Source organism: Thamnophis elegans, chromosome 5 (genome assembly GCF_009769535.1).
Source record: "Thamnophis elegans isolate rThaEle1 chromosome 5, rThaEle1.pri, whole genome shotgun sequence".
Classification (NCBI taxonomy): Eukaryota; Metazoa; Chordata; class Lepidosauria; order Squamata; family Colubridae; genus Thamnophis; species Thamnophis elegans.
Genome location: NC_045545.1, coordinates 84,643,217 through 84,670,463, shown reverse-complemented (window position 1 = coordinate 84,670,463; position 27,247 = coordinate 84,643,217). Strand labels below are relative to the sequence as shown.

At 40.8% G+C, this 27,247-nt stretch overlaps 1 protein-coding gene across 3 annotated transcripts in view; it reads left to right on the top strand.

Annotated features, from left to right (window-relative positions):
• Nucleotides 1-7,946, top strand: part of PMEPA1 (prostate transmembrane protein, androgen induced 1) — a 93,069-nt gene extending 85,123 nt beyond the window's left edge. For 2 of the 3 annotated variants that reach the window (XM_032217618.1, XM_032217616.1), the window contains one exon: nucleotides 32-7,946. In XM_032217618.1, coding sequence (XP_032073509.1) covers nucleotides 32-565 — 534 coding nt within the window. In that variant the 3' untranslated portion in view covers nucleotides 566-7,946. The remainder of the gene's footprint in view (nucleotides 1-31) is intronic. The other variant, XM_032217617.1, reaches the window with a different exon arrangement.
• Nucleotides 7,947-27,247: the final 19,301 nt, after the last annotated feature.

Below are 27,247 nucleotides of genomic sequence, written 5' to 3'. Positions count from 1 at the left end.
CTCATGTATTTTTCCTCTTCCTCCTCTCCAGCAGCAAGTTTATACACCAAGGCCTACCGACAGACTAGCAGTCCCATCCTTTTTGCAGAGAGACCGCTTCAACAGATTCCAGCCAACCTACCCTTATATGCAGCACGAAATTGACCTGCCCCCTACCATCTCCCTGTCGGATGGAGAAGAGCCGCCTCCTTATCAGGGGCCCTGCACCCTGCAGCTCCGAGACCCCGAGCAGCAAATGGAACTCAACAGGGAGTCGGTCCGAGCCCCTCCCAACAGAACCATCTTTGACAGTGACCTGATAGATAATTCAGTCTACGGTGGGCCCTGCCCTCCGAGCAGCAACTCGGGCATCAGTGCCACCTGCTACGGGAGCAACAGCCGAATGGAAGGGCCTCCTCCCACGTACAATGAGGTCATTGGGCATTTCCCGGGATCTACGTTTTTCCAGCACCAGCAGAACAACAGTGGGGTTCCTTCGTTCCCTTCGCCTTCGCCCATCAGCAATCTCGAGAGCACAACAATGTGGAACAAAGAGAAGGACAAACAGAAAGGGCACCCTTTTTAAAAGAAGAAAGAAAAGAAAAAAGAAAGGAAACACTCTGCACTTCTTGATAAATAGGAGGGGGGTAGTATATGGAGACGGGGAGGCGGGGGGGGGGTGAAACCAAACGCCCTTCTCCACCTCTGTGTAGTATAAATATTTACATGTTATGTTTGGTCTGAATGCACAAGCCAACAAAACTTGCAAAAACATTTCTTTGTTGAGCTCTGATAGGAAGATTTTGATTTTATTTTTTTCCCCTTTCTAAATAAATCTACAGCAGTCCTTCCCCTCCTCTTCCTCCTCCTCCTCCTCCTCCTCCTCCATTTCCCTTTCCCCAGTTTTGTATCTAGTTGAATCGCGTGTGTGGATGCTACGACTTGTTTTGTTTTATTTCACTTAACTTTAAAGATTGAAAAAAAATATTTGCACAAAAACATTTGTTTAAAATCTGCAATATATATATAAATATATATATTAAAAAAAATAAGAGAAACTGTATGTGTGTGGGGGTGGGAAGCAGGAGTATTTTTATATTAGAAGAGGCCTATTGAGGGGGGGGGAATGATTTGTTGTGGTTTTTTTTCTGAACTTAGAATATAAAACATGGCAACTTTTGAGAGCCAACTCAAGAAAGCATGTATGGCGTTGTAAAAAAAAAAGTGAGAAAGAGAAAAACAATAGGAAAAAAAGAAAAAAAACAAAAGCAGGGGTTTAGAATTATTATATAAATGTTGAAATTTTGCACTATTTTTTAATATAAATGTGTCAGTGCTTGTGTTGGTTAGAAATCTCTTATATCCTGTCTACCATAAAACTGTTGAGGAAATTACATTGAGGTCTGAACAGAGTCATGGGGGGAGGGGGGAGAAGGACTGCATCTTGTGCAAAATTTTCTTTTTTTAACTCTTCAGAGTCACATGACCCTCTCTTAGACCTCTGGTAGTTCCTTGACACCGATCGACAAGTACAGACGGATGCCTATAAAAGAGACTAGAACGCACCATATATACATGTATTTCATTAACTGTGAAGGGGCCGAGCATGTATAAAAATTGCCCCTTTAAAAGAAATGAACAAGGTAAATTGCGCCCAAGCCCCACAGTTTCCCCCTCTGTGCTTGAGGGTGTGCTTCAAAAGGGGAAGAGGCCATTTCTACACCTGTGAGTATATGTTTCTCCATTGATCCGATGCTTATGTATTTTCTTTGTACTGGGTTTTATTTTTATTTTATTTTTGCACTTGGGTGTTCATTCCAGGCTTGTCAAGCCAGCATAATGCTTACATCATCCTACATTCCCTATGAAATCATTGTGGTTGTTTTTTTTTTTTTTTTAAGGGAACATTTATCATGTGAAATTGATTTATGGCTATTGAAAGCATGAAAAAAAAAGTAAGGATTCAAAATGAAGAGCTTAATCGTACAAAATGTTAAGCACCATGCGTTATCCCAGTTGGGCTGGAGAGCCATTCATCCTGGGTTGGTGGGCAGTTAAAACAATGTCTAAGCAAGACCTTCTCCCCTTGACCTCTCTACAGCTTGTTCTCCTCTTCTATTAGAGTAGAATTCGTCTCAGGGTTGAAACCAAAGGCGATCTCTTGCGTAGATAAACTACTTATCTGCTCCAGAACTTTGAAGCACCTAGGTCTTTCACATTTTGCAAAATCAAGCCCTCCAAAAGGCAAATTGGAATGGCTGTTCTGTTTTTATTGTCTTGTTAATTTCAGGAAAGCCATAAAAGCATACCCGGTCATTAAATTATTTTCTTTTTTTTTAATGACCGGGTGTTGGCTTCTAATTGTCATCATTTTATTTTTTAATAACAAAATAATATGGCTCTCTCTCTCTCTGCTTAAGATAATAAAAGGAGTGAAGGAACATTAAGATTCAGAAGTCCTGCCTTTGAGATTCATAGTGCTCCTGACAACATGGTCCAGCCACCCTGGTTTTTGCAAAGATTTTAAGTAAATTTTATCAGTGAAGGTTGCTCCCATGGCAAAGCCATGGTCCCTGTGCTGCTTTAAACAATTTTTTATAATTTTTTAAGTAGGAGGAGAGACCAGTGACAAGCCTACGCTTGTCCTCTTGGGTCCACAAATGGAGTTTACTCTAAAATACTTTTCGTTTATCCCACGGTTAAAGGAAGATGAGCCTTGCCCTTCTTTACATCTGCTAATCTGAGTCTGCAGATTAGCCAAATGCAGCTTGCTAGTTCTACCTTGCATCCTGCTAAGTGGAGGAAAGAAACCACTCGCCCCAAATTTCAGATTCAAACTAAAAAAGCAGGGTTAAAAAAAAGAATAGGGAAGATATTAATCCCCCACTAAATCAGCATTCCACTTAACTGTTCACAATAGCACCAGGCACTTGGGCCTAATAGTTGGTTTTCAGGAAATTGCAGGCAGCCCTGTGCTTCATGGTCCGAAGTTCCATCTATCTTCATGTGTCACTCCATCCTGAAAGAAAAGGACGGGGTCCTGAAGATCACCCTTGTCAAATTACCTTCCTCTCTTGACTGCTGCCCTTGATTGTTAACCGTGTTTTATTTATTTCAGCTGGGGACTAGGGGAGACATGTAAATGGAAATGTTTCAGCTACCATGATGTATTCAAGGCAAAAGATATCATGTTCAATTTCTAGAAGCAAATCTATACCCTCTTAGCAATGTTGTCCTGTGTTTGCCATCTGCAATCAGGATCTTCTGGATCAAGGGTGCACCTACTTTCTGGATCCTTTTGGATCAAGGGTGCATCTAACCTTCAAACCAACAAATCAGCTCATGTCATCTGCTTCTTTAAAGCATTGTCTTGCTCTCGCTCTCTCTCTCTCCCTCCCTCCTTCCCTCTCTTTGGATAAACCATTTTGTCTTTTGTTTACCCTTTTTCTAAGGTTTAAAGGTCTGCTTGGTTGTTTTTTAATCCACATCAGAGGTGGGTTGCTGCCAGTTCCGCCCGGATTAGGCGAACCGGTAGTAGCGGTAGCGGGAGGCTCCGCCCACCTGCCGGGAACACTTCTGCACATGAGCAGAAGTGTCATGAGGGTGTGCAGGAGCACGCCCAAACCAGTAGTAAAAAATTAACAACCCACCACTGATCCATATGGTTAATTCATATATGATTTGAGTAACAGAAAGTGAAAGGCATAAATGACAAAGAGGAAGAAGAAGAAATTGTTTAAACATTTCCAGATTATCAATCTCTGGATTTCTCTAGACAATGCACAACGTTTTAAGTTTTAACTAGGAAGGTCGTTGGTTTTTCCAAAAAAAAGCCATCCTGGGTAGACAGCAGAGCTTTGAACAGAGTGGAGGTTAGAAACTTGATCTCACCCTATTTGCACAGACTGAGGAGAACAGGCCCATCGGTGTCTCCAGTTCCAAACTACTATCTCGATTTTTGCTGATCACTAAAGGGTATCAATATTCCTGTTTCCAATTATATCATCCGCCTTTGATCAAAACTGTGAAAAAAGGCCGTTGAGCTCACTGGACATCTTTAGCTGCTGATAAAAGCAGGGGTTCCCAACCTTTTCTATACCTCGCACCCCTAGAACGCTTCTGATATATTCTCGCACCCCTTACAAAAATAGATAATGATATGCATATAATTATGCCTATACACTATAATTTTGAAACATCTAAACCCAAGTTTTCATACCCCCTGGAATATCGTCTCACACCCCACCCCAGTTTGGAACCCCTGTGATCAAGGAACAGCTATCGGGGGGCCCCAGTTGAGAAGTTGGCAAACTTTATGACTACACCGTTCCAGACCTAATTAGCAGAGGGAACTGTATGTGTATACAAGGAGGTGTAATTTGGTTTTTGCCAGATGCTAACTAGGAAGGTAACATAAATGAAAGATATAAAGGCAATAACTCTTGTTTTTATGTGATTTTTGTATTACTTGAAGAAGAAGAAAGTCTTGAGAGCAACCTGACGTGTTTTAAAGTTTTAAATAATTTGGGATGCTATTTATATATATAAATATATAAATATATATATTAAAGGGATTGTAATGAAACTATAGAAATGAACATTTTAAGAAAATGCCACCTTTTGTGGGGGGGACCTAGAAATAGACAACCTCAACCTCCCTCTATATAGCTCCTTAATAATAGCTTTACAACAACTCCAATTTGCAGTTTTTTAAAAAGATAAAAACAAGGAATAACTCTTATCTTCCTGTGAAAGTCAAAGAATTTATAGACTTTTTAAAAAATGTATCTTTCCTTTATGTAACATGTCTATTTAGTGCCTTATTAAAAGAAACAGTAAGCCTCCCTTTTTTTTTTTCTTTTGCAAAAATAAATAAAAGAGGGGGAGATTCTATCATTGGTAGTGATAGGAACTTCCATAGTATGGTCACTTTTCTTTTCGATCAATCCTGGGATTTCAAGTTTTCTCTCTTTTTTTTAAGTCTGTACACTTGATTCCTTTACATCCAGTCTAATGTATTTATTTACATGAAGCACTCTTTGCTCATCTTTTGCCATGTGCTTGGTAGGTAGCATAAATACCTGCTATGCACATATCCTACCCTAGTAGGTAGTAAAATTGTGGTAGAGAATATAATCAAGAGTGTCAACCAAAAGAAACCCTCTTGAGCCAAAATTAGTAAACAGTAATTTTTGTGGGTTTTTAAAAACTTTTTTCTCCCTCCTTGGATCTGTGGTTTTTACTAGACACCTGTATACATAAATACAATGCCTAAATTCTCTACCATAATTAAAGAACCATCAGCATGGCTGCAAGATACTAAGTCACGGGAGTGCCTTGTACAAAATGAACCAAAATTTGGGACTGGTGTTGAGTTGGCATCGCTGGGTGCATGTTACAATCATGGCCGTGCAATGGCATGGGTGGAGGGGGGGGGCATGACCGGTTGGCCAGAGCCTTTCTAAGTTTGCCAGGGTTGTTCCCCCATAATATGGTGGAAGCAAACTTTCCTCACTTGCCTTGTGAGGTTGGCCAAACGAAACGCAACAGTGGAGGAGAAAGAAAGGGATAAATAGGAATCGTAAAGAGGTGGAAGGAGTGGTTTGCACAAGTGTTTCTGATATTCTAAAACTCAGCTGCCAACTTTGTTCCTGTCTCTTCTCTACGTTTATCAGAAGACTTGATACATAGCAGTGAAGAAAAGAAGTGACTTTTCCGTCATTGGGATGAAGTGGTATGAGGGAGAAAAAATACTTAGTTCCACTTCTCTGTGTCAGCTTCTATTAACTAGACAAGAGCAGGATCAGAAAAAAAAAGATGGCATCTTTTCCAACAAAGAAAACAGATAGGTTTTATTACGCCAGGACAAAATGAAATGTCCAACTTTGCTTATTTTTTTCTGAGCTGCTAATTATCTTCTCTTCCTCCCCTTGTGTCCGTACTTCCCATGGGAGTATTTAGTTGACTCAACCAACCACATTGTTAATATCCATGATTGTTGCAGATCCATCCATTGACTTGCCCGTTTGGGCTTTCAACATCTATCTTGGGTTAAGAAGGCCCCAGTGTATTCTTATTCAGTGAGATCTCTCTTTAAAATAGTTTATTGAGATGGACATCTTCTCCCCATTCAAGGTATTTGGGCCTCAGCCATGAAAGTATCTATTACCCCATTTGTCCTTTCACTAAAAAAAAAAACTGGGAAGCTGAGTGTGCATTTTAACATAACACAAATGCAACTTCACAGGTTGTTGTTAAGCCATTGCCTCTTCTGACAAGCATTGCTACATGGAAAGCAGACATTTGATCATCGAAAATAATTTATTCCCATGCCGTGCAATTCTGCAATTGTTTGGATTTTTGACCAATTGTGAATCAATTCTAGGAATTCTGCTGGGTCCCTTGCACTTAATAGAAGTGCGACCATAGGAATTCAAAAACCTGAATTCACTTGAACAAGGAGTCCCTATTTACTGGGCTTCCTTTTTTCACACCTGCTTTAAAGGTTCCCGAATCAGTTCACCTTTCTCTACCATATTTTTTCATCTCCGCATCTATTGCAAATAATTTTGTGATGAAGTCCGTTGCACCAATAAGCCGGTAATCTTGCTTTATAAACTTTTGTATTTTTTCCAGTCCTGCAAACGTGATCCCAACACTCTTTCACTCCTGATAGAAATTATATTAAGAATTCTTTTATATGTACTTTACAGAGTAGACTTTTTCATCAAAAACAGAAGAATATTATGAAATTATCTTCTTTCCCATTAAATTGAAAACCAAGCCAGGTGGGGAGGGGGCGCTCATTAAGTTCTATGAATCTGGATCTTTCTTGACCAACAAGCCAGAATTATAAAAGATTATTTGACAAAATACCAATAAGATGTTAGCCTTTGACTATAGAATGGAGGCTGACAGCTCAGAAAGAGGTCAAATTAGCAAAGTTGAATGGCAGAAAAAATAGGCTTAGTTTATATTTATCAACCTGTATCTACCTGCTTATTTGTTAAAAGGTTTAATGGTCAAATCAGGTTGTATTTTAGAAAAAAGATCAATATTTCCTGGTACATAAGAAAGTCAAAAAGCATTATTAAGACCAAATCCAGTGGAAAACAACTCTTGTGATGGAGAATAATGGATTTGGAAATAATAGTGGCGGGTTTGAGCAGGTTCTTAAAATTATACACGATTCACAGTTTCTACATTTGTAAATCTTAAGATTTAGAAATTGGATTTATTAAGGTAGGATGTGAAAATTGGTCATAAGTGATGAGAAGAATAAAAATATCACCCTTGAGAATATCTTTTTACTTACAGCTGAATTTTGGGGAAAAAACATTCATGAAATGATACCTTTAATGGGGAAAAAATCCACAATTTTTCTTCTTTAAGAATCAAATTTAAAAGCTAGATATGTAGCATAAAATTTTCTAGCCAAGATGAGAATCTGTATTCTCTAGTATGACCTGTGCAACACTATGCACGCAAACATACGTGCACACAATTTTCCCCTGTATACGATACACAAACTAAAAGGATTGGGGAAGAAAAACTAAACTTTTCCATAAATTGTGCTTTCAGATTATTTTGCTGTAATATAGAAGCTCATGGAGTACTACGTTAAAAGTCCTGATTTGCCTGCCTTATAGTCACATTTCATTGTATTTTAATATTTTCTTCAATTTCCAGTTGCATTGCTTTTGGCTTTGAAGTTTATTATATGCAGTCCTGTATCCTGAATTTTTGTTCAACTTAAAAAAAAAAACCTTATGTAAACAAAAGACAGCACATGCAATGCAGTACTTATCTATACTTAGCTGTTTTTGTATGAATATGTACTCTGATGCCAATTTCCACAACTCTTGTAAAATGCTTCTTGTGTAACAGTAACCAATAGTGGCAATGATATGTCATTCTATCCTTAAAAAGCTGCAATACTTAAAAACAATAAATTTTACAATACTTTGGATTGCTTGCCTTCCCTTTTTTGGTTTGTTTCACCTAAACCTGTTTTCTCTACAAAATAGCAATAGCACTTAGAATAATATACCGCTTGACAGTGCTTTACAGCCCTCTCTAAGTGGTTACAGAGTTAGCATATTGCCCACAACAATCTGGGTCTTCATTTTATGGAAGGATAGCAATATAGCAGTAGACTTATATACCGCTTCATAGGGCTTTCAGCCCTCTCTAAGCGGTTTACAGAGAGTCAGCATATTGCCCCCAACAATCTGGGTCCTCATTTTACCCACCTCGGAAGGATGGAAGGCTGAGTCAACCCTGAGCCGGTGGGATTTGAACCGCTGAACTGCTGATCTAGCAGTAGCCTGCAGTGCTGCATTTAACCACTGCGCCACCTGAGTCAACCTTGAGCCAGTGAGACTCGAACTGCTGGCAGCTGGCACTCCGCATAAGTAGCCTGCAATACCGCACTCTAACCACTGAGCCCACCATGGTTAATAGATACACCATCCATGTTTTGAACAAATTAAAAAAAGAACCTGGTTATGATTTTTGCATTTAAAAAAAATAACAGCATTTCAGTGGATCAGATTATGTGAGATTTGTCCTCTTCAAATAAACTGTAATCCACTCTCTGGAATATATGCTCGTTTAGGATATGTTGTGTATGGAAAGGATACACAATGTGCATTCTTTTTTGAAAACATGCATTCCTGGTTTACATTATGGTATTCGTAGAGATGACAACTCTTGTCCTGAGAAGATAATGTTTGATGGTCAGAAGTTCAAAACTTTTGTTCCCTGTCAACACTTGTAGGAAAAGAACAGGTAGAGCTGGGGGACGGAGTTAAATATGTCATCAGCTTAGAGTCCTTACATTGCCGCAAACTATCCAAATGCAGCCCCCACCTCCATTGAATTCCTTTGACCATTACGTAGTGCCAATTTAGTGCTGAGCCTTAGTTGACTGAATTCTTATGTGTGTAGGTTTGAATAAATGTTGTATGCTGCAATCTAACAGATGGTCCTGATTCTTTGTGCCTGACACATCTTCAGTTAGAAACATATAAACACAGAAAATTGACAGCAAAAGTGACCCGTTATCCACTGAATCTAACCTTTGAGGGGGGGTGTCTTCATTTTTGGTTTATTTTCAATTAACTTATGTATTCTAATTGTAGTTCATTTGAGGATCTTTAGCTTTTTCCTTCCACTTCCCTGTCTCTTCCTATTTTGATCAAATCAGAGTGATCACATCAAAATTGTTACTAGAAAATTCAAATGTTTGCAGGCTTTTATTGTGTGTATAAAATATTTTATTCAATTTTCACATTCCATTTGCAATCATTTATATACAGGGTATTTACTATAAGAAAAGAAAAAAAAAAGAAAAAGGGAATAAAACGAACAAATAAAAAGGAAACACAACTCATCATTCACAACCCCACCTAACCCTTGCATCCTCCATACACCCCATCTACCCCCTCCAACTTTCCTTTCTCCCTCTAACACTCCCCTCCTACTTCCCTTTCCCCTCAAACCTTCCTTCTCCCCTTACTCCCCAGACACCCTCCTTACATACTCCTTATATTCCCCTTACTCCTTCCTTACTCCTCCCTCTTCCTTCCCTCTACCTCCCTCCTTGGTGTATGCCTTTATTCGAGTGTTGTTTGATCTGATAAAAGTAAAGTGAACCAAGGAAAATAATAATAATAATAAAAAAAAAGAACCACCGTATATAAATACATTCTTGTTCTTATTAAAACTATATTAACACCCCCCACCCCACCCCCCACAATCCCCATCCCTAATCCTCCCGACTTCCCAGGGCCCACACCTGGCACTACCTTCTATCTAAAATATCTTGTATACATATGGATTAAAAAATAAAAGTAATATATCAAAAAAAAAAAAAAAAAAGGGAAAAGCAGAGAAAGGAAAAAAAAAAAAAGGAAAAAAAGAAAAGAGAAAAGAGAAAAAAGAAAAAAAGAAACCACTCTTTGTGTTGATCTCAGCCCCCATCTTTATCTATGCTTAAATAGTATAAATCATTCTATCTATATTTTATTCTCATCTCTTACTTCTTTGCTATTTACCCCGACCTTCTGTAGGCTCTCCCGTTCCCTTCCTAAACCTCATGATCCCTTCCAATAAGATTTAAGCAACGTGGTTCATGCCATATATTCAAATATAACTTTACAGACAAGTAATCAAACTTTCCCTTCTAGTAAAATTTAAACAACGTAAGTGATCTTTCTTTACCCCTTTTTCAAACAGTAATTCAAAATAATCTAACCAGATTTCCCCTTCTTAGTAAAGTTAAGCAGCGTAGATCAGATATTACTTTACACAGGAATCAATTTCTATCTTAAGATAATTCCAACCGACTTCCCCTTCTAATAGAATTTAAATAACTTAGTTCATTCCACATGTATTTTACCCTCATCCCCCACTTGTCTGATATTTACCAGTATCAAATTTATACTACCATTTGTTTAAAATATAACTCAGAGCGATTTGTAGCATAAATCATTCCACATATTCCAATAATACTTTCAGCAAGAATCAGTTAACCTTCTATTTTAAGGTAGTCGCTTCTAACAAAGTTTAAACAACATAAATCATTCCGCATTCTTTTTACAGTTATCTTAAAATAATCCCAAGCGGCTTCTTATTCTAATAAGCTTTAAACAACATAAATTTTGCCCTCTTCCCTTGCTTGTCTAGTATTTACCTCAAATAACGTAGTTCATTCCACATGCATTTTACCCTCATCTCTTGCTTGTCTAATATTTACCACTATCAAATTTATACTAGCGTTTATTTGAAATGTAACTCAAAACTATTACAACCAACTTTCCCTTCAAATAAAAGTTAAATAGCATGGATCATATTCAAATAATACTTTCAGCAGGAGTCAGTTAACCTTCTATTTTAAAATAGTCCCATCTAACAAAGTTTAAACAACATAAATCATTCCGCATTCTTTTAACCACTATCAAATTTATGCTAACGTTACTTTAGAATCTAGCTCAAAGTAGTTTCACCCAGCTTTCCCTTCTGATAAGAATTAGTCCACTTTTTCTACCGGAGAGAGGTCTCAAACCCCCATTCAGTCCTCAACTTTAGGAAGTCTTTTGAAGTATCTAAATTCTTGATCTGCGTTCTTCTGCTTCTCCGAGGGAGGAGGGGCTACCCCCTCCATCTTGCAGCCGCATGGCCAGCCGTTTGCTTTCTCCTTCCGCTTGTCTCTCCTCTCTTCCAAGCGCATCAGGAAATCCCGCCTTCAGAATCCTACAATAGAAATCTTGAGCCTCTGAAACAGAATTAAGACGAAATCTTTGATTCTCAAATGTAACCGTGATGCCGGCAGGGGCCTCCCATCTGTATCGAATCTGTTGACTCCTAAGCTCTTTAGTTAAAAAGGTGTAGTCCCTTCTTGCTTTCAACATCTGGGAAGGTATATTTTTGAAGACAATCACGTCCTGGTCATCAACTCGGAGACTGTTATTATGAAACTTTTGCACAATCGCGTTTCTAGATTCTTTGGTAGAGAAATATATAATTATATCCCTCGGGAGCTGTCGCTGTTCCGCTGTCAATGAGTTCTGGCGATAGATTTTCCGAATCTGCCAATCAAAGTTAAGTCCCGGGCTTCCCAGCGCATGGCTGAAGGCTTCAGCAAAGGTCTGTTTCAAATTCTCTTGCTCCTTTTCACGGAATCCCCTGACTCTTATTGAAAATGCCTTCCTATCAAAATTTAGCATCATAAGCTGTTCTTCGTTATTTCTAATTTTTTCTTGTAAAATTTGAATATTGGTAGTCAAATCAAAATTAGCCTTCTCCAGACTTTCCAATTTGTTCTCTATTTCAGCAGAGTAATCCGACAGGGCAGACACGGCTGCAAACGTATTTGCCTTCATTTGATTAACTTTAGATTTTAGATCATCATAAAGTTGCAATACAAATTCCTTAAGTTCTTGCTTAAAGGCATCAAAAATTTTAAAGAGATATTCCTGTGTTAAAACTTCTCCAGTAGAGGGCGTAGGAGACAAAGGCTGTATTTCCAAAAAAGATTCTTTAAATTCTTTAGACACATTTGTAGCAAGACGCTTCTTTGATCTGGGTGCCATAATAAATAAACAAGTAAGCAGCGCTTCGCTCCCCTCTATTTCCAAAGAAAAAGAGTTTATTTTGTTAAGGAGCGGTCTGCAGGAAGATAAGCCCGGCTAAGTACATCCAGTAATCATCCACGGAGAGAAATCGCCATTTTGTAGTCTATTTAAACAAAGAAGTCTTTAAGACGAATGGTGCTGGTATTTAAGATAGTAATAAAAGCATAAATCTCACAGGGGTGGTACCCTCCCGTATCAAATCTAGCTTGAAAAAAACTTTGTTTTGTCCTGGGGGGGGCTAGCCTGTCTGGGGCTGCCAAAAAAAAAAAAAGGCAGCTGAGAAGAACTGGCCGGAGATAAAAGCTCCGCTTCGGCTGGATCTAATCTCTTCCACAGCCAAAAAAAGAAAAAGGCTGTGGCTTACGAATAGACCCTAGTCTACGGAGCTACCCTCCCTGCCCCTTTCTTAGCCAAAAAGGGGTGCTATCTATGATGTTATTTAGATATACAGACCAGATCTCTGAGGAGCTCGGTGGAGCCCTCCTCGGCAACAGGCCACGCCCCCCTGTTTGCAGGCTTTTATTGATGCCTTTGTTTATTTATTAAAAAGACAAGGTAGGCATTATCTGTTGCCTACTAACTGATTTAAAAATGACCAGTTCTATCCTGGCCATTTATTCTCATTTCTCATTTATTATTTATTTATTCTCATTTATCATTTGAGAATAAATCTGCCAGTAATACAAAGTCTCCATACAGATCTGTGATGCAACCATGTTTGAAATATGCATAGTTTTCTTATCATACTTAAGATATAAAAGGGTTAAATTAATTATTAAATATAATAACCAGTCTTGAGGAACCTTTAAAGTTTAGGCAAGAAAAACAAAATGCACAGGTACAATATAGGTGGTACCTTGCTCAATAGTAGTAACTGTAAGAGGGATCTTGGAGTCCTAGTGGACAACCATTTAAATATAAGCCAGCAGTGAGCAGCAGATGCCAAAAAAGCCAACACGGTTCAGGCTGAATAAACAGAGGGATAGAATCAAGATCACGTGAAGTGTTAATACCACTTTATAATGCCTTGGTAAGGCCACACTTGGATATACTGTGTCCAGTTTTGGTCGCCACGATTAAAAAGATGTGTAGACTCTAGAAAGAATGCAGAGAAGAACAACAAAGATTATTAGAAGACTGAAGGCTATAACATGAAGAATGGCTGCAGGAACTGGGTATGTCTAGTTTAATGAAAAGAAGGACTGGGGGAGACATGATAGCAGTGTTCCAATATCCCAGGGGTTGCCACAAAGAAAAGGGAATCAAACTATTCTGCAAAGCACCTGAGGGTAGAACAAGAAGCAATGGGTGGAAACTAATCTTGGAGAGAAGCCGATCACCTCCCATAGACCGATTCGATCACACAGGTTAGGTCTCCTCCGGATTCCATCTGCCAGCCAATGTCGGCTGGCGACTCCCCGGGGGAGAGCCTTCTCTGTTGCAGCGCCAGCCCTCTGGAACGATCTCCCCGTGGAGATCCGGACCCTTACTACCCTCCCGGCCTTCCGCAAAGCTGTTAAGTCCTGGCTGCTCCAGCAGGCCGGGGGGCTCTCGTAATATTCAGCCCCCCGGAGATTGTGACTGTTGTATATTTTAATGTTGTTTGTGTATTATTCCCCTCCCTTGTTTTATTGTAAGCCGCCCGGAGTCCTTCGGGAGTGGGCAGCATACAAATCAATAAAACTATAACTATAACTATAACTCAGAACTAAGGAGAAATTTCTTGACAGTTAAAACAATTACCGTAATCAGTGGAAAAACTTGCCTCTAGAAGTAGTGAATTCTCCAACACTGGAAGTTTTTAAGATGTTGGATATCCATTTGTCTGAAGTGGTGTAGGGTTTCCTGCCTAAGCAGGGGTTGGACTAGAAGACCTTCAAGGTCCCTTCCAACTCTGTTTAGAATAACAATAAAAATGCCCTGTAAGAAGTCAATTCTTACAGGGCATCTAATGAAGGCGACTTTAACCCACAAAGTGTCTGTATTAATAAAGAGAGAGATAAGAGCGGGGGTGCTTGGTGCTCTCTGAGCATTGTTATTTTCTTGCAGGCATTTCATTACCCAAACTAGGTAACATAGTTAATAAAAAAACATTAGTGGTTGCAAAAAATATTTTAAAAATGGCATAACTATCCAGCCTCAAAGGTTATGGGGCTGGAACAAGGAAAGGATGAAATATCTGGAACACATTTGAATTCTGCATTGTCTGGAAAAAGCAGAGAGGAAATCTCATATTTTTCTTATTAAAGAACAGGGTATGAGATTCAGTACAGAAAATTCTTTACAAAAAGTAAACCGGGGGCAGTAATGAAATTCATTAAGACAATCTGCAGCCACTGAGCACAAGCACGAACAATTTTATGGTAAAGCAGTTCAAAAACAGCTGGCTATGCAAATCCTCCTGGATCAAACTAAACTGAACTCTCCAAATCTGGGCCATCTGTGGCAGATACACAGACAAGAGATCACAGCCCTTGTCCAATAGTATTTGCAATGATCAGAATAAGAAATATAAGAGGGGAAAATCACAAAGGTTGCTCTTGCTAAAAAAAATTCCAAGGTGGCCCGGTAGCCCATCTTCCGGGGGATTTCGTTCTATTCTCTTCACCTAAGTTCTCAGGATATTCCTTTCCTCACCATTATTTCTACCCATTTCTCAGTGGGCTGTTTTTGCAGGGGGAGTATAGTTTTAGATACAGATTAACAGAGTTGGAAGGGGTCTTGTAGGTTGCCGGGTGGCAAGCCATATTGATGAGCATGCAAGCTGAGTTCCAGCGTGCATACACATGCCGGCCAGCTGTTTTTTTGGGCCTTCTGGGCCCACCAGAAGTCAGGAAACAGGCTGTTTCCGACCTCCGGTGGGCCTATGGGGGATGGGAAAGGCCATTTTTGCCCTCCCCGGGCTCCTAGAAAGGCTCTGGAGCCTGGGGAGAGTGAAAAATGGGCCTTCCGGAAGTTGGCAAATGTGCCATTTTTGGCGTCCGGAGGCCTCTGGGGAAGGAGGCCTTTTTTGCCCTACCCAGGCTCTCCAAGAAAGCATCTGGAGCAGGGGTGGGTTTCTCGCCCCGTTCCAACCGGTTCGGTTGGAACGGGGCCGGCGGCGTCCTCGTGCATGCGTGCAGTGCACGCATGCGTACTAGCGCCTGTGCGATGCTCCAGCTGCTCCTGGAGGATCGCGCAGGCGCTGTATGCGTTCTGCGCATGCGTGGAAGCGCAGAACTCGTCAAAACCGGGTAAGAAACACAGGCGGGCGGGTGGATCCTTCGGCATTCCCGGAAGTTACTTACTTCCGGGTTCGCCGACCAACCGGTTCATGGGGACCGCCGCGAACCGCCTGAAACCCATCCCTGATCTGGAGCCTGGGGAGGGTGAAAGCAGGTCCACCGTGCCATCGTGTGCCAAAAGCAAAGGGAGTGTGGGGGGATGGGAGGTCACACATGCATGTGTGGGGGAGGATGCATAGCTATGGGAGTGGGCACGTGTGCGTACGTCCCCCCCTGCCCTGCTCCCGCTTTACTGTTGTAGGTCATTTAATCCAACCTATACTATTTCTGACAGATGGCAGTTTTAACAATCTTGATGGGTAGTATCTTCAAGCAACGTCCTAGAATTTTATTTCTTCATGTTTTCTTTGTTCCTTCCCACAAAATTCTTCAAAGCAAATCTCTTTTGTAAATTCAGTATAGGAAAATTACCTAGGTTATTCTTTTGGTTTATTATTTGTAAATCCCTTTTAATTATTAAAATAATAGATGGGGTTTTTTTTGGTATGTGCAGAGTAATAACATGTTCCACATCATTCTTGTAGCTTGAAACTTTTCGATCCACTTTCAAATCCATCTGAATCTTTCAGGTAGAACTTGTTCTCTTCCTTAATAACCTTCACTTATAAACCATATTTAAAATCTTGCAGATACTATTGAAATTAATTTCTGAGTTCATTGTTCAAAACTATGCTTCAGTATCTGCCCAATATTAAAATAGTTTACTTCATTCTGTCATGGTGAGTCAAGTTTGGATATTCTTCTTCTTTAATTATAAGATTTAATTCTCTCTAGTTTCATTTAGTGTCCAATTTTTAAAATCGTATTATTATTTTTTTAAATCAAAGCAGAAGCCTTTTCCCATAGGAATGATTCTTTATAGTTAATTCCAAAATCTTATTTCAAATGTATTTGGGCCCTTAGTCCATTCTAACTTTCTAAAATCAAAGTTTTAATCACCCTTTTGCCATTTATTCAAAAAGAAAAAAAGTAAGTTCTTAAACTTGTAGCCAAAACTTCTTTCACTTAAGGTTTGAAGGAAATCACCCTAGTGCGATAAAACGTCTTACCCAAATCCAAAACTTCTTAATGGCTTAAAAGCTGTTAACAAGCAATTTCCAAATGTGTTTAGAAAAGGAAGTATGCACGCTTAATGTTCTTTCAAAGGCACCAACTGTGGTTTGAGCAAGATGGCTATTCCCTCATCTCCAAGAGCTCTAAGCCCACTGAAGACCAGTCTGTTGCCATCTACTTGCAAAAGGCAGCTGTCTGGAGCACTTGTGGGCAATCTCAACTCCTCTCCTTATTTAGAGGGGAATTATCAAAGAGTCGGTGCACCCTCTGACTCTTCATTCCACCCATGGTCATCAACTCAGGGGTGGACTGCTGGAGGTTTACAGGAGTTCGGGAGAACCACTACCTAAGATTCTGTGCAGTTCAGAGCACCCCCAAATCCCACTCCTGGCTGGCCCCACACACCCTGCCCCTCCCAGGAGTGCCCACGTGGCCCATTTTGGATGCAGGTAAGTACAGGGCACATGCGGAGGCTCAGGAAGGGCAAAAAACAGGCCTACTAGAAGTTCAGGAAGTTCACCGGCCCATTTCCGGCCTCCAGAGCCTGAGGAGGCTCGAAAAAAGCCTCTGGAGCCCAGGAAGGGCACAAAAACACCCCAGCTGTGGTGCAGAAGACTGGGTAGGCCACGCCCACCAGGGCCACGCCCACCCAGCAACCGGGCAGAGAACTCCTTGCTAAAGTTTTTGAAGCCCACCAACTCCATTTTCCACAGAGGCATCTTCAGTCCACCATTTCTTCCCCAGAAGTCAAAATGGCAAACCACTTCTGGAAACCTTGCCAACTTCAGAGGCTAGTCCAGGCAATCACCAGGAATGAAGAACTGACTCAAAGGCGGAACTTGCAAGGATACTTTATGTCTGTCCAATTTCCATTCTCTCTTGTCAAGGCATTTCAGAATAATTTCTTTAAGGATACTGTCAGCTGCCGGTTTCAAAGAGGGAACAAATGCATTTTTCCCACCTGCAGTATAACAGAGTGTGTACACCAACTAAATTAAAATGAAATCAATGCACCCGACTGTCTGATAGAGAAGGTAGCACTCCATTTCCAGGGAGGATAAAATAACCAATAAAATAAGATTTAATATTCCACCTTCAAAAAAAAAGGGGGGGGGCAGCCCAACAGAAAACAAAAATAGCTGTGCTGAATCCATAAAGTGTTTTAGCAAACTGGCACATCTGAAGAAATCCTATACTGTACTATAACCAATCAAGAAAAGAGCATGCAAGCTTTTGAGGTCCCTGAACTTTTCATCAATCTAAGTGAGACAAAGACAGGAGGGAGGGGGAAAGTCATGTTAAAAGGTCAGAACAAATAAAAAGACGTTCTTTCTTGTCTTCTGATCTTGAATGTCTTATTGCCAGGTAGTGTTGTGGTCACTGGTGGCGAGCGCGTACCTGACGTCATCACAGCGCGACGAAAACATCACGCTGTGAGCGGTAAAGTTAAAATTAACGCGAAAACCTTACCCTAACCCCCCCCAAACCTAACCCTAAACCTAACCCTAACCCTTAACCTAACCCTAAACCTAACCCTAACCCTTAACCTAACCCTAAACCTAACCCTAACCCTTAACCTAACCCTAAACCTAACCCTAAACCTAACCCTTAACATAACCCTAAACCTAACCCTAACGCTTAACGTAACCCTAAACCTAACCCTAACCCTTAACCTAACCCTAACCCTAACCCTAACCCTAACCCTTACCTTTACGTGAATCGTCTTGCTTTAAAAGCGCTTTTTAAAGCACCCTTTTTTTCTCCACGGTCGTATTTGTCGCGCTGCTGATGACGTCAGGTACGCGCTTTAATCGGGAGCGCTTTAGTGGACCGCGGTTTTGTCGTGCCACGGGCCTGCGGAGCTGGCAGTAGAGTTGGACAGTGAGGAGGTTGGGGAGGAACAGGGCCCAGTCTTGGGGAAGGCTTGGACGAGGGCTCTGCATCAGAGGCAGAGAGGGAGCCAGGACCATCTGGGAGTTATGTGCCGCCTCCATTGGCAAAATTGCAGGCGCACGGAGACAGCAGTAATGCCAACAGCAACCCACCCCTTTCCATGGCCAGAAAAGGTATTTAAAGGGGGCTATGATGAAGAAAAGATTGAGAAGCGCTGTTCTAGAAAACCAGCTATCAGAGAAGATGATATCAAGTGCCATCAAATCAAGATAATCTTTGGAGGGCCTTCATGGATTCATCAAAGCTTTCTTGCCAACCATAAGAGGGGGAGGCATTTTTCTTCAATTTTCCACCTTAGTCTCCAGTTCAGGGATATCCTTGTGTTTAGTCAACCAACTACAGGTAGTCCTCGACATACAACCACAGTTGACCTCCAAATTTTTGTTGCTAAACAAGACAGTTAAATGATATTTGCCCCCATTTTACAACCTTTCTTACCACTGTTCTTAAGTAAATCCCTGCAGTTATTAAGTGAATAACATAAGTGAATCTGGCTTCCCCATTGACTTTGCTAGTCAGAACACTGCCAAAGAGGATCTCATAACCTTGGGACACTGCAACGGTCATAAAAATGAGTCTGTTTTTTTTAACATTTTGATGTTGCAATGGTTGTTAAGTATGAAAACCAGTCATAAGTCACTTTTTTCAGTGCTGTTGTAACTTTGAACCATCACTAAGTAAACTGTTATAACTGGAGGACTACCTGTATTCATAAGACCTAATTTTCAGCTATGATCATCCAAATGCTACCTTATCTTGTGGCAGGAAAAAAGTGGTACTTTCTACCAAAAAAATCTCTACATGTTTAAATACCCACTAGATGAGATAGTCTTGTAGCCTTCATTGTCATAGAAAACAGCCAGAGAAGACTGACCAACTGGCCAGCATATGCTAGAGTCTGCAAATAAGATGGTATGAAGAATAACAAAGTTAGCAAAAAGCATTTTGTATAAGATTGGAAAAAATGTAGACTTGGTGTTACTTAAAATTTAGCAAATTATTCATACAGTTTAGGCTAGCAACACCAGACAGGAATAACTTCTGGTACATGTGGTATATATGAGTAAGCTATATTAAAAGGTTGCAGCTACTTGGTTTATCCCAATATTTTTTTTTTAATACGTCTCTAGGATTCAGTAGCATGCTTTTTATTGTAAACACTTGATTCATTTGCTACCTCATGGGTATTAATCTTGATGCTTTTATTTGTATTTCTGCTTTATTAAACCTTAGTTTGCCTGGAATGTTCCTTCTTATATTAAATTATTGAGGTAATAATTCTCTGTGATAAATCAGAGACCATAATGTCTGCATGGGAAGTCATCTGGATTACAACCAAGGCCAAGATTTTAGCTAAAACAAAGTTGTGGAGAGAGGTTAGCTCAGAAAATGTGTGATTCCCTTTCAGTTGAAACTCTCTGCTGAAACCTCCAGAAACCAGTGCCTTTTTAAAAATTATTTATTTATTTATTATTTTATTTATTTATGCCCACTTTTGTTATTTTTATAAATAACTCAAGGCAATGAACACTTTCCTCCTTCTATTTTCCCCACAACGACAACCTCGTGAGGTGAATTGGGCTGAGAGAGAATGACTGGCCCCAAATCCCCTTAGGTGGCTTTCACGGTGGGATTAGAACTTATGGCCTCTAGATTTCTTGACTGGTGCCTTAGCCACTGGAACAAACTGGCTTTTTGAAAGATATCTGAATACTGTACATCATACCCAGCCATCATAGATAATAGCATTTCACAGCAGATTCTGCGGCAAACCACAATGACAACACGCCCACATGACAATGATGTACCTGATACAAGTAAATCAGGAACAGCATTTGTATAATAAAACCAAGGGAAATATTTTGTCATTGGCTTCCAATTTGTGATCTCTCATTGCAGATATTTCATAGCACTTGTAATCGGCAAAGCAAAACGTGGTTTATTATAAGCAATGTATTGTATTAAGATAGATCAGGGGTGTCAAACTCAAGGCTCGGGGGCTGAATCTGGCCTGAGGAGGGCTTAGATCTGGCCCAGGGGCTGCCCTGGAAATGGCAAAAGATTGGCATGTGGGGCCTCTGCCAGCGAAAAGGGAGCTTGGGAGTTTTGAGGATCGACGGAAGGACGAGACTGGAGCCAGGACTGTCAGAACAAGCGGTTTAATCAAGGTAACTATTTACAGGCAATTCAGCACCTTCCCTGCTTGACAGCTATTTAAACGGAGCTGTCAAGCAGGGATAGCCAATGAGCGCGCCCCTAGCGGCTAGCAACAAGCAACGCCGCGCCCCAGCCAATCAGGGTGCCGCCTAGCTTGTTGCTAGCTGCCAGGTCGTAAGTCGAGGACTTTCTGAGTCCTCAACAGGGAGCACAGCGCTTGGTATGCCCATGCTCCATTTTCAGCCACAACAACCTCCTGCAGCCCTCTGCCAGTCAAAATGGAGCTTGGGAGGGCTACACTCGGTCTGCCCAGGCTCCATTTTCAGCCACGATGGCCTCCTGCGGCCCTCTGTCAGTGAAAACAGAGTCCAGGGAGACTGCATGTTGCCTCCCCAAGCTCCGTTTTTGCTGGCAGAGGGCTGCAGGAGACCATCATGGCTGAAAATGAATGACGTCAAGCTGGCCATGCCCACCCTGGGATACCACCACCACTCCCGGATGCCCTGATAAAATACAACCCTGATGCGACCCTCAATGAAATTGAGGTTGACACCTCTGAGATTGATCCTTTCAAGGTTTCTTATTTTCTCTTTGCCGCTCAACAATCCACAGCATCTCCATCTCTTCACCTCTTCAAATTATCCTTAATTATTACAGAAACAGAAAACAGGATAGGCAAGGATCATGAGAGCACTTAAGGACTGCGCATCAATGGATTAATTTAAGTGTTGACACCCAAAAATATGGACAGGTCATTGGGAGAGGTGTGTTCCACCCAGGGGTGAAATTCAGCATGTTCTGACAGGTTCTGGACAATCAGTAGTGGAAATTTTGAGCGTGGCACGACAAAACCGCGGTCCACTAAAGCACGCCCAATTAAAGCGCGTCGCTGACATCAGCAGCAGCGCGACAACAGCAACTGCTGAGAAAAAAGGGCGCTTTAAAAAGCACTTTGAAAGCAAGCCGATTCACGTTAAGGTAAGGGTTAGGTTTAGGGTTAGGGTTAGGGTTAGGTTAAGGGTTAGGGTTAGGTTTAGGATTAGGTTAAGCGTTAGGGTTAGGTTTAGGGTTAGGTTAAGGGTTAGCGTTAGGTTTAGTGTTAGGTTAAGGGTTAGGTTTAGGGTTAGGTTTAGGTTTAGGGTTAGGGTTAGGTTTAGGGTTAGGTTTCGGGGGGTTAGGTTTAGGTTTAGGGGTTAATTTTAGCTTTAGCGCTCACAGCATGCTTTTTTCGTCGCGCTGTGATGACGTCAGGTACGCGGTTTCGTCGAGCGCGCTTTAGTCGACCGCGGTTTTGTGGTGGAACCAATTTTGAGTAGTTCAGTGAACCGGAAAATACTACCTCTAGCTGGCCCCAGAGTGGGGAGGGAATGGAGATTTTGCAGTATTTTTCCCCTGCCATGCTCACCCAGCCATGCCCACAGAACCGATATTAAAAACATGTTCAAAACACTTGATGTTTCCTGAGCCTGGTTTGTAAACTCTAACCATAAAGTTATTTGAGATGTCTTAGTTAATAAAACAGCTCTGCAGAATAGTAGAATGCCTCTGTGTTCAAGAATGCCTAAGAAACCTCTTTTGAATCTAAGGAAAAATAGAAAATTATGGGTCAGGCACTTATCTTACATAGACAATCCCAAGTGTTGGCAGTCATAGAGGAAGTAAACATTTTGATCTACTTAAAACTGGCTTGAGAGGTTGAGTTTGTTACAATAGGCCTGAAGGATCATCTTTGTTTGGGGATCAACAAAAGTAGCAACTGTATTAGCTTTTCTCAACCTCTTCATGGCATTCAATCCATCTACCTAGAATATTTAGGAATAAGAAGCACTATTTGCAGCAATTCAACTCTATCTCCAGGTAGATTTCAGATGGTGTTGCTTGGAAACAGTTGCTCCTCGAAACAGAAGTCATTACAGGGTGTCTCTTAGGACTCCCTTCTTTCTTTATACATATATTATAAAGCATTAGACGTGGGTAAAATCTCCCATAATGGGGTGGTTCCCATGACAGCAGCCCCATATTTGGGGATGAGCTGGAAAAAGGACAATAAATTGCTGAAGTGGAATTCAATCAAGATAGAGGAGCTCATCTATTAAAATGATAGGCCTTCCAGATCTAGATTAGTTTATGTTCCCCCAAAAAGAGCAGACACGCATTCTTGGTGTTTTTCTGGAACTTTCTGTGGTTTCCTCATAAGGCAGGAACAAGTCAATCTCAACAGATTTGGGGGGGGGGAATAGCTTCTGGAAGCTTCTAGACTTGAACTTTTGGAAGAAAATGACATCATTTTTTCACCAGCAGATCCGAAAGGTGAGAAGGGCGGTAAGACGGATGCCATGTTCGCCCCAAAAAAATTTGACGGTTCAAGTGAGAGTAGATAGGGAGCGGAGAAAAAAAATTTCAGCGTTCGCGCACCGGCGGTTTGACATGGCTTGAGCGGCTGGCTGAATCCCTTCTCGCTCTGTCCTAGGCTCTGCTTTGGGAATCGCTGGATCCCACCCTCGTCGCCAGTTTAGAGGATCAAGGCAGGAACAATGCAAGAGCCAGGACTTCAACAAGAACAGATTTATTGCAAGCAAAACAGGAGCTGACAGCGATTCCAAATGTCAAAGACTGTTGCTGGCCTCCCGGTCGTAAGTGGAGGATTTTATTAATCCTCAACACATTTGCTAGATTTTTTTTAAAAAAAAAAAATCTAGCCCATAAACTTTCATTAGTATAGAATTCAGGGACCAGACTAGTCTCTGAAGAATAAAATAGTCTTTAATTTAGGACCATAAATGAGGCCAAAGGTTGTATGTCATTATGGTCATAAGTCAAAGTACCAGCATGATTGGAAGTAAATGTATGGCTTTTTTTTATGGAGGTTGTTAAGCAAATGCTATAGTCATGAAATGAACCCATTCAATAGAATAGAGTTCTAAGGCAGCCCACAGGCCGGATACATCAGGTGCAGGCCACACCCACCCCAGCTCCGGAAAGGCAAAAAATGATGTCACGTGACACAATCACGTTTAATACCCGTGGAATAGAGTATTTTTGCCAGAAACCAGCAAGAAACATTGCAGTCACATTGTAGTTGTGGAATGCCGCAACAGGTTGTAAAACTGTCCCACCTGATATGCAGTCTTGTTACCACAGGGGAAGGCAACACAATCATTTATGACAGCTGGGGATGCTTTACAGGCTATAAACACATACAGGTTGTCCTCAACGTACGACCACAATTACGCCCAAAATTTCTGTTGTTAAGTGAGACACTTGTTAAGTGAGTTTTCGCCCCATTTTATGAGCCTTCTTGCCACCGTTGTTAAGCGAGTCACTGCGGTTGATAAATTAGCAACCCGCTTGTTAAGTGAATCTGGTTTCCCCATTGACTTTACTTGTCAGAAGGTCGCAAATGTGACCCCATGACCTTGGGGCACAACAATGGTCATCTATATGAACCAGTTGCCAAGCATCTGAATTTTGATCAAATGACTATGAAGATGCTGCAAACATTCTAATTGTGAAAAACGTTCATAAGTCATTCTTTTCAGTGCCGTTGAACAGTCACTAGGCAATAGCAATAACAATAGCAATAGCAGTTAGACTTATATACCGCTTCATAGGGCTTTCAGCCCTCTCTAAGCGGTTTACAGAGTCAGCAAATCGCCCCCACAGTCTGGGTCCTCATTTCACCCACCTCGGAAGGATGGAAGGCTGAGTCAACCATGAGCCGGTGAGATTTGAACCGCTGAACTGCAGATAACAGTCAGCTGAAGTGGCCTGCAGTACTGCACCCTAACCACTGCGCCACCTCAGCTCTCTAAACTGTTGTAAGTCAAGGACTGCCTGTGTTCTGTGACTGTCGCAATTTTTAAACAGTTGTAGAATGACTGGTCATTAAGCGAGGAAAACATGTAATCAAAACATTGCTCCGGCTGCCAACCCAATGAGATACAAAGAAGTTTGGGCCCAGGTTATTGAATCAATGATGATTTATATATGACTCCCTTTTTCACGCCATGGGACTACCAGGAAGAATGTTGTGAACTCATTTGGTGAGTTCAGAGATTCCTTGATCTCTGAAATGCATTCTCTGTGAAACTGAGATTACATTTTAAAATTCTTAAAGACACGTCTTTTGCTCATGTTTAACTGTGGATCTTTTTTAGTTTGATTCCTTTCTTATTTTAAGATTCATATTCACTTACCAGTATAACAAAGGAGGAGCGGGAGGGGGGAGGAGATAACTGTCTGTTCTGACCTAGGCTTCCCCACCAGCACGAAGCCAAGTCCCGATAAACCTTTTTATTTAATTTACAGTGAATTCCTCTCCAGAAAAGTCTTTCCTCTCCCACAGTCTTTCAAGACAGTTCACAATTACTGACCTTTATCAGCCTTGGAGAGTGGCCAGGTTGATATCTTTCAGATGCCGCAATACTTGGCAAGAATGCAGGAATGAACGAATTGCCTCCTGCAAACACCCCTTCCCTTTCACTCCTCTTTTATTGCCTATGGGTGGGGCCATTCACTGTCCAGTTGTGGCCTTACTTCCAAATCGACCCTTGTTCCTTAGCTGTTCCCTTTGTCTGGCAACTCTGTGCATGTGCACACTGGGAACAGGCTCCAGCTGTTTGTTGCCTCACTGATGTCTGACTCCAAAAGCAGCTGATAATTGTCAGACGGCCCTGGCCCCCTCTCTGCCTCCAACGCAGAGCCCTCATCAGAGCCTTCCCCAGACTCCAGGACTCGCCTATGTCCCTCCCCAACCTCCTCACTGTCCGAATCTGCTCCCGCCTCTGCTGGCGGGCCACAACACTGCCTTGGAAGTCAGCCAAACTCGTTATTAGCTTGAATTTCTACAAAGCATCCTGTTGGGTGGACCTATAATGCCATGATGAGACTTTCCATTCTTTGTCACTCTTTTCTAGAGAAATTGCTCCTGAAGCACAAATTTACATAAATAAATTTATATACTGAAAATACTGGGGGTAAGCAAAATCCAACAAAGATGATTAGGGGACTGGAGGCTAAAACATATGAGAAACGTTTGCAGGAAATGGGTATGTCTAGTTTAATGAAAAGAAGGACTAGGGGTGACACTATAGCAGTATTCCAGTATTTGAGGGGCTGCCGCAAAGAAGAAGGAGTCAAGCTATTCTCCCAAGCACCTGAGAGTGGAACAAGAAGCAATGGGTGGCAACTAATCAAAGAGAGAAGCTACCTAGAACTAAGGAGAAATTTTCTGACAGTTAGAACAATTAATCAGTGGAAAATATTGATTCCAGAAGTTATGAATTCCCCAACACTGGACGTTTTTAAGAAGATATTAGACAACCATTTGTCTGAAATTGTAAAAGGTTTCCTGCCTGTGTAGGGGGTTGGACTAGAAGACCTCCAAGGTCCCTTCGAAATTTGTTATTATTCTATTCTATTCCATTCCGTTCCGTTCCATTCCATTCCATTATTTCTTTTATTATTTCACAGTTATTAATATAAACAAGTATTTGATGATACTGTTTAGCTTTGCAGCCCTTATAAACATCCCAATAACTTTCCTCTGGATATATTAAATATAACGTGTATGGTGGTGTGAGCTCATATTTGGGCATTATGCTTTTTTGTTTTACACTTCAAACTCTTCCAATTAACTCACAAGTACAGGTGTGTGCTTTTATGTTTGCTAAGGAATTATTTTTTAACAGTTCATAACTATTTTTATATTACTTATTTATATAGCCCTCCAGGTTTTCAAAGCACTTTATAGGCAAATGAATGTATTGCCCTGTCGCAGGAACATATTATAATCTGGATTTATTACGCAAACACACAGACACATTAATGTTGCATCATACAACAGAAATGGAGAACTCTAAATGGATTTGCTTTCACCCTCCCGAAGGCAACCTGGAAAAGGGATGGGGTTTTTTTACAGTTAATGATAAGCAAAGATGCAGCACATTCAAAATTATGTTATTTCAAGATACAAATGTGTTCCTCTCATAATGCTCGTAGATCCGATGAATAAATAATTTCCTGTAGAATTCCTCAGATTCCTTTAAAAAAAACCAACTTGTTTTTTTATATTCAATCAATTAGCAACTCAGTTTAATTATCATGTATAAAGGTAAATCACATATCTCTGTTTTACATTCTCCCCATATCAGTTTCATATTTGTCCATATTCCATATATTTTAACCTTTATTTAATTGTCATTCCATTATCATATTCAACCAGTTAGCAACTCAGTTTTATTATCACATATAGGAGTAAACCACATTGCTTTATATTTCCCCATATAACAGTTTCTAATTGTCTGATTTTTTCTTAGTAAGTCTTTTATCCCACTTCTCTATTCCTGTCTTCTCCCTTTTCTTTGTTTTGACATGTCCACCCTCTTCACCTTTCCCCAAGCCACAGTCAAGCCCAATGAAATCTTTTCCCTTTGTTGGGGTGTAGCCCCCTTCTTCAGTTTTCCCTATGCCACTGTCAAAGTCAGTGAGATCTTTTGTCTCCTTTTTATTTCTTTTTGTTGGGACACATCCCCCCTTTTCAATTTTCCCTGTACCACTGTCATATCCAATGAAGTTTTTTGTCTGCTTTTTATTTTCCACCATTTCTACCGCCTCTTCTTCCTTCTCTTCTTCTTTAACTTCCTGCTTCTCTGAGTTCAAAATTCTATTTAAACTTGATTTTAA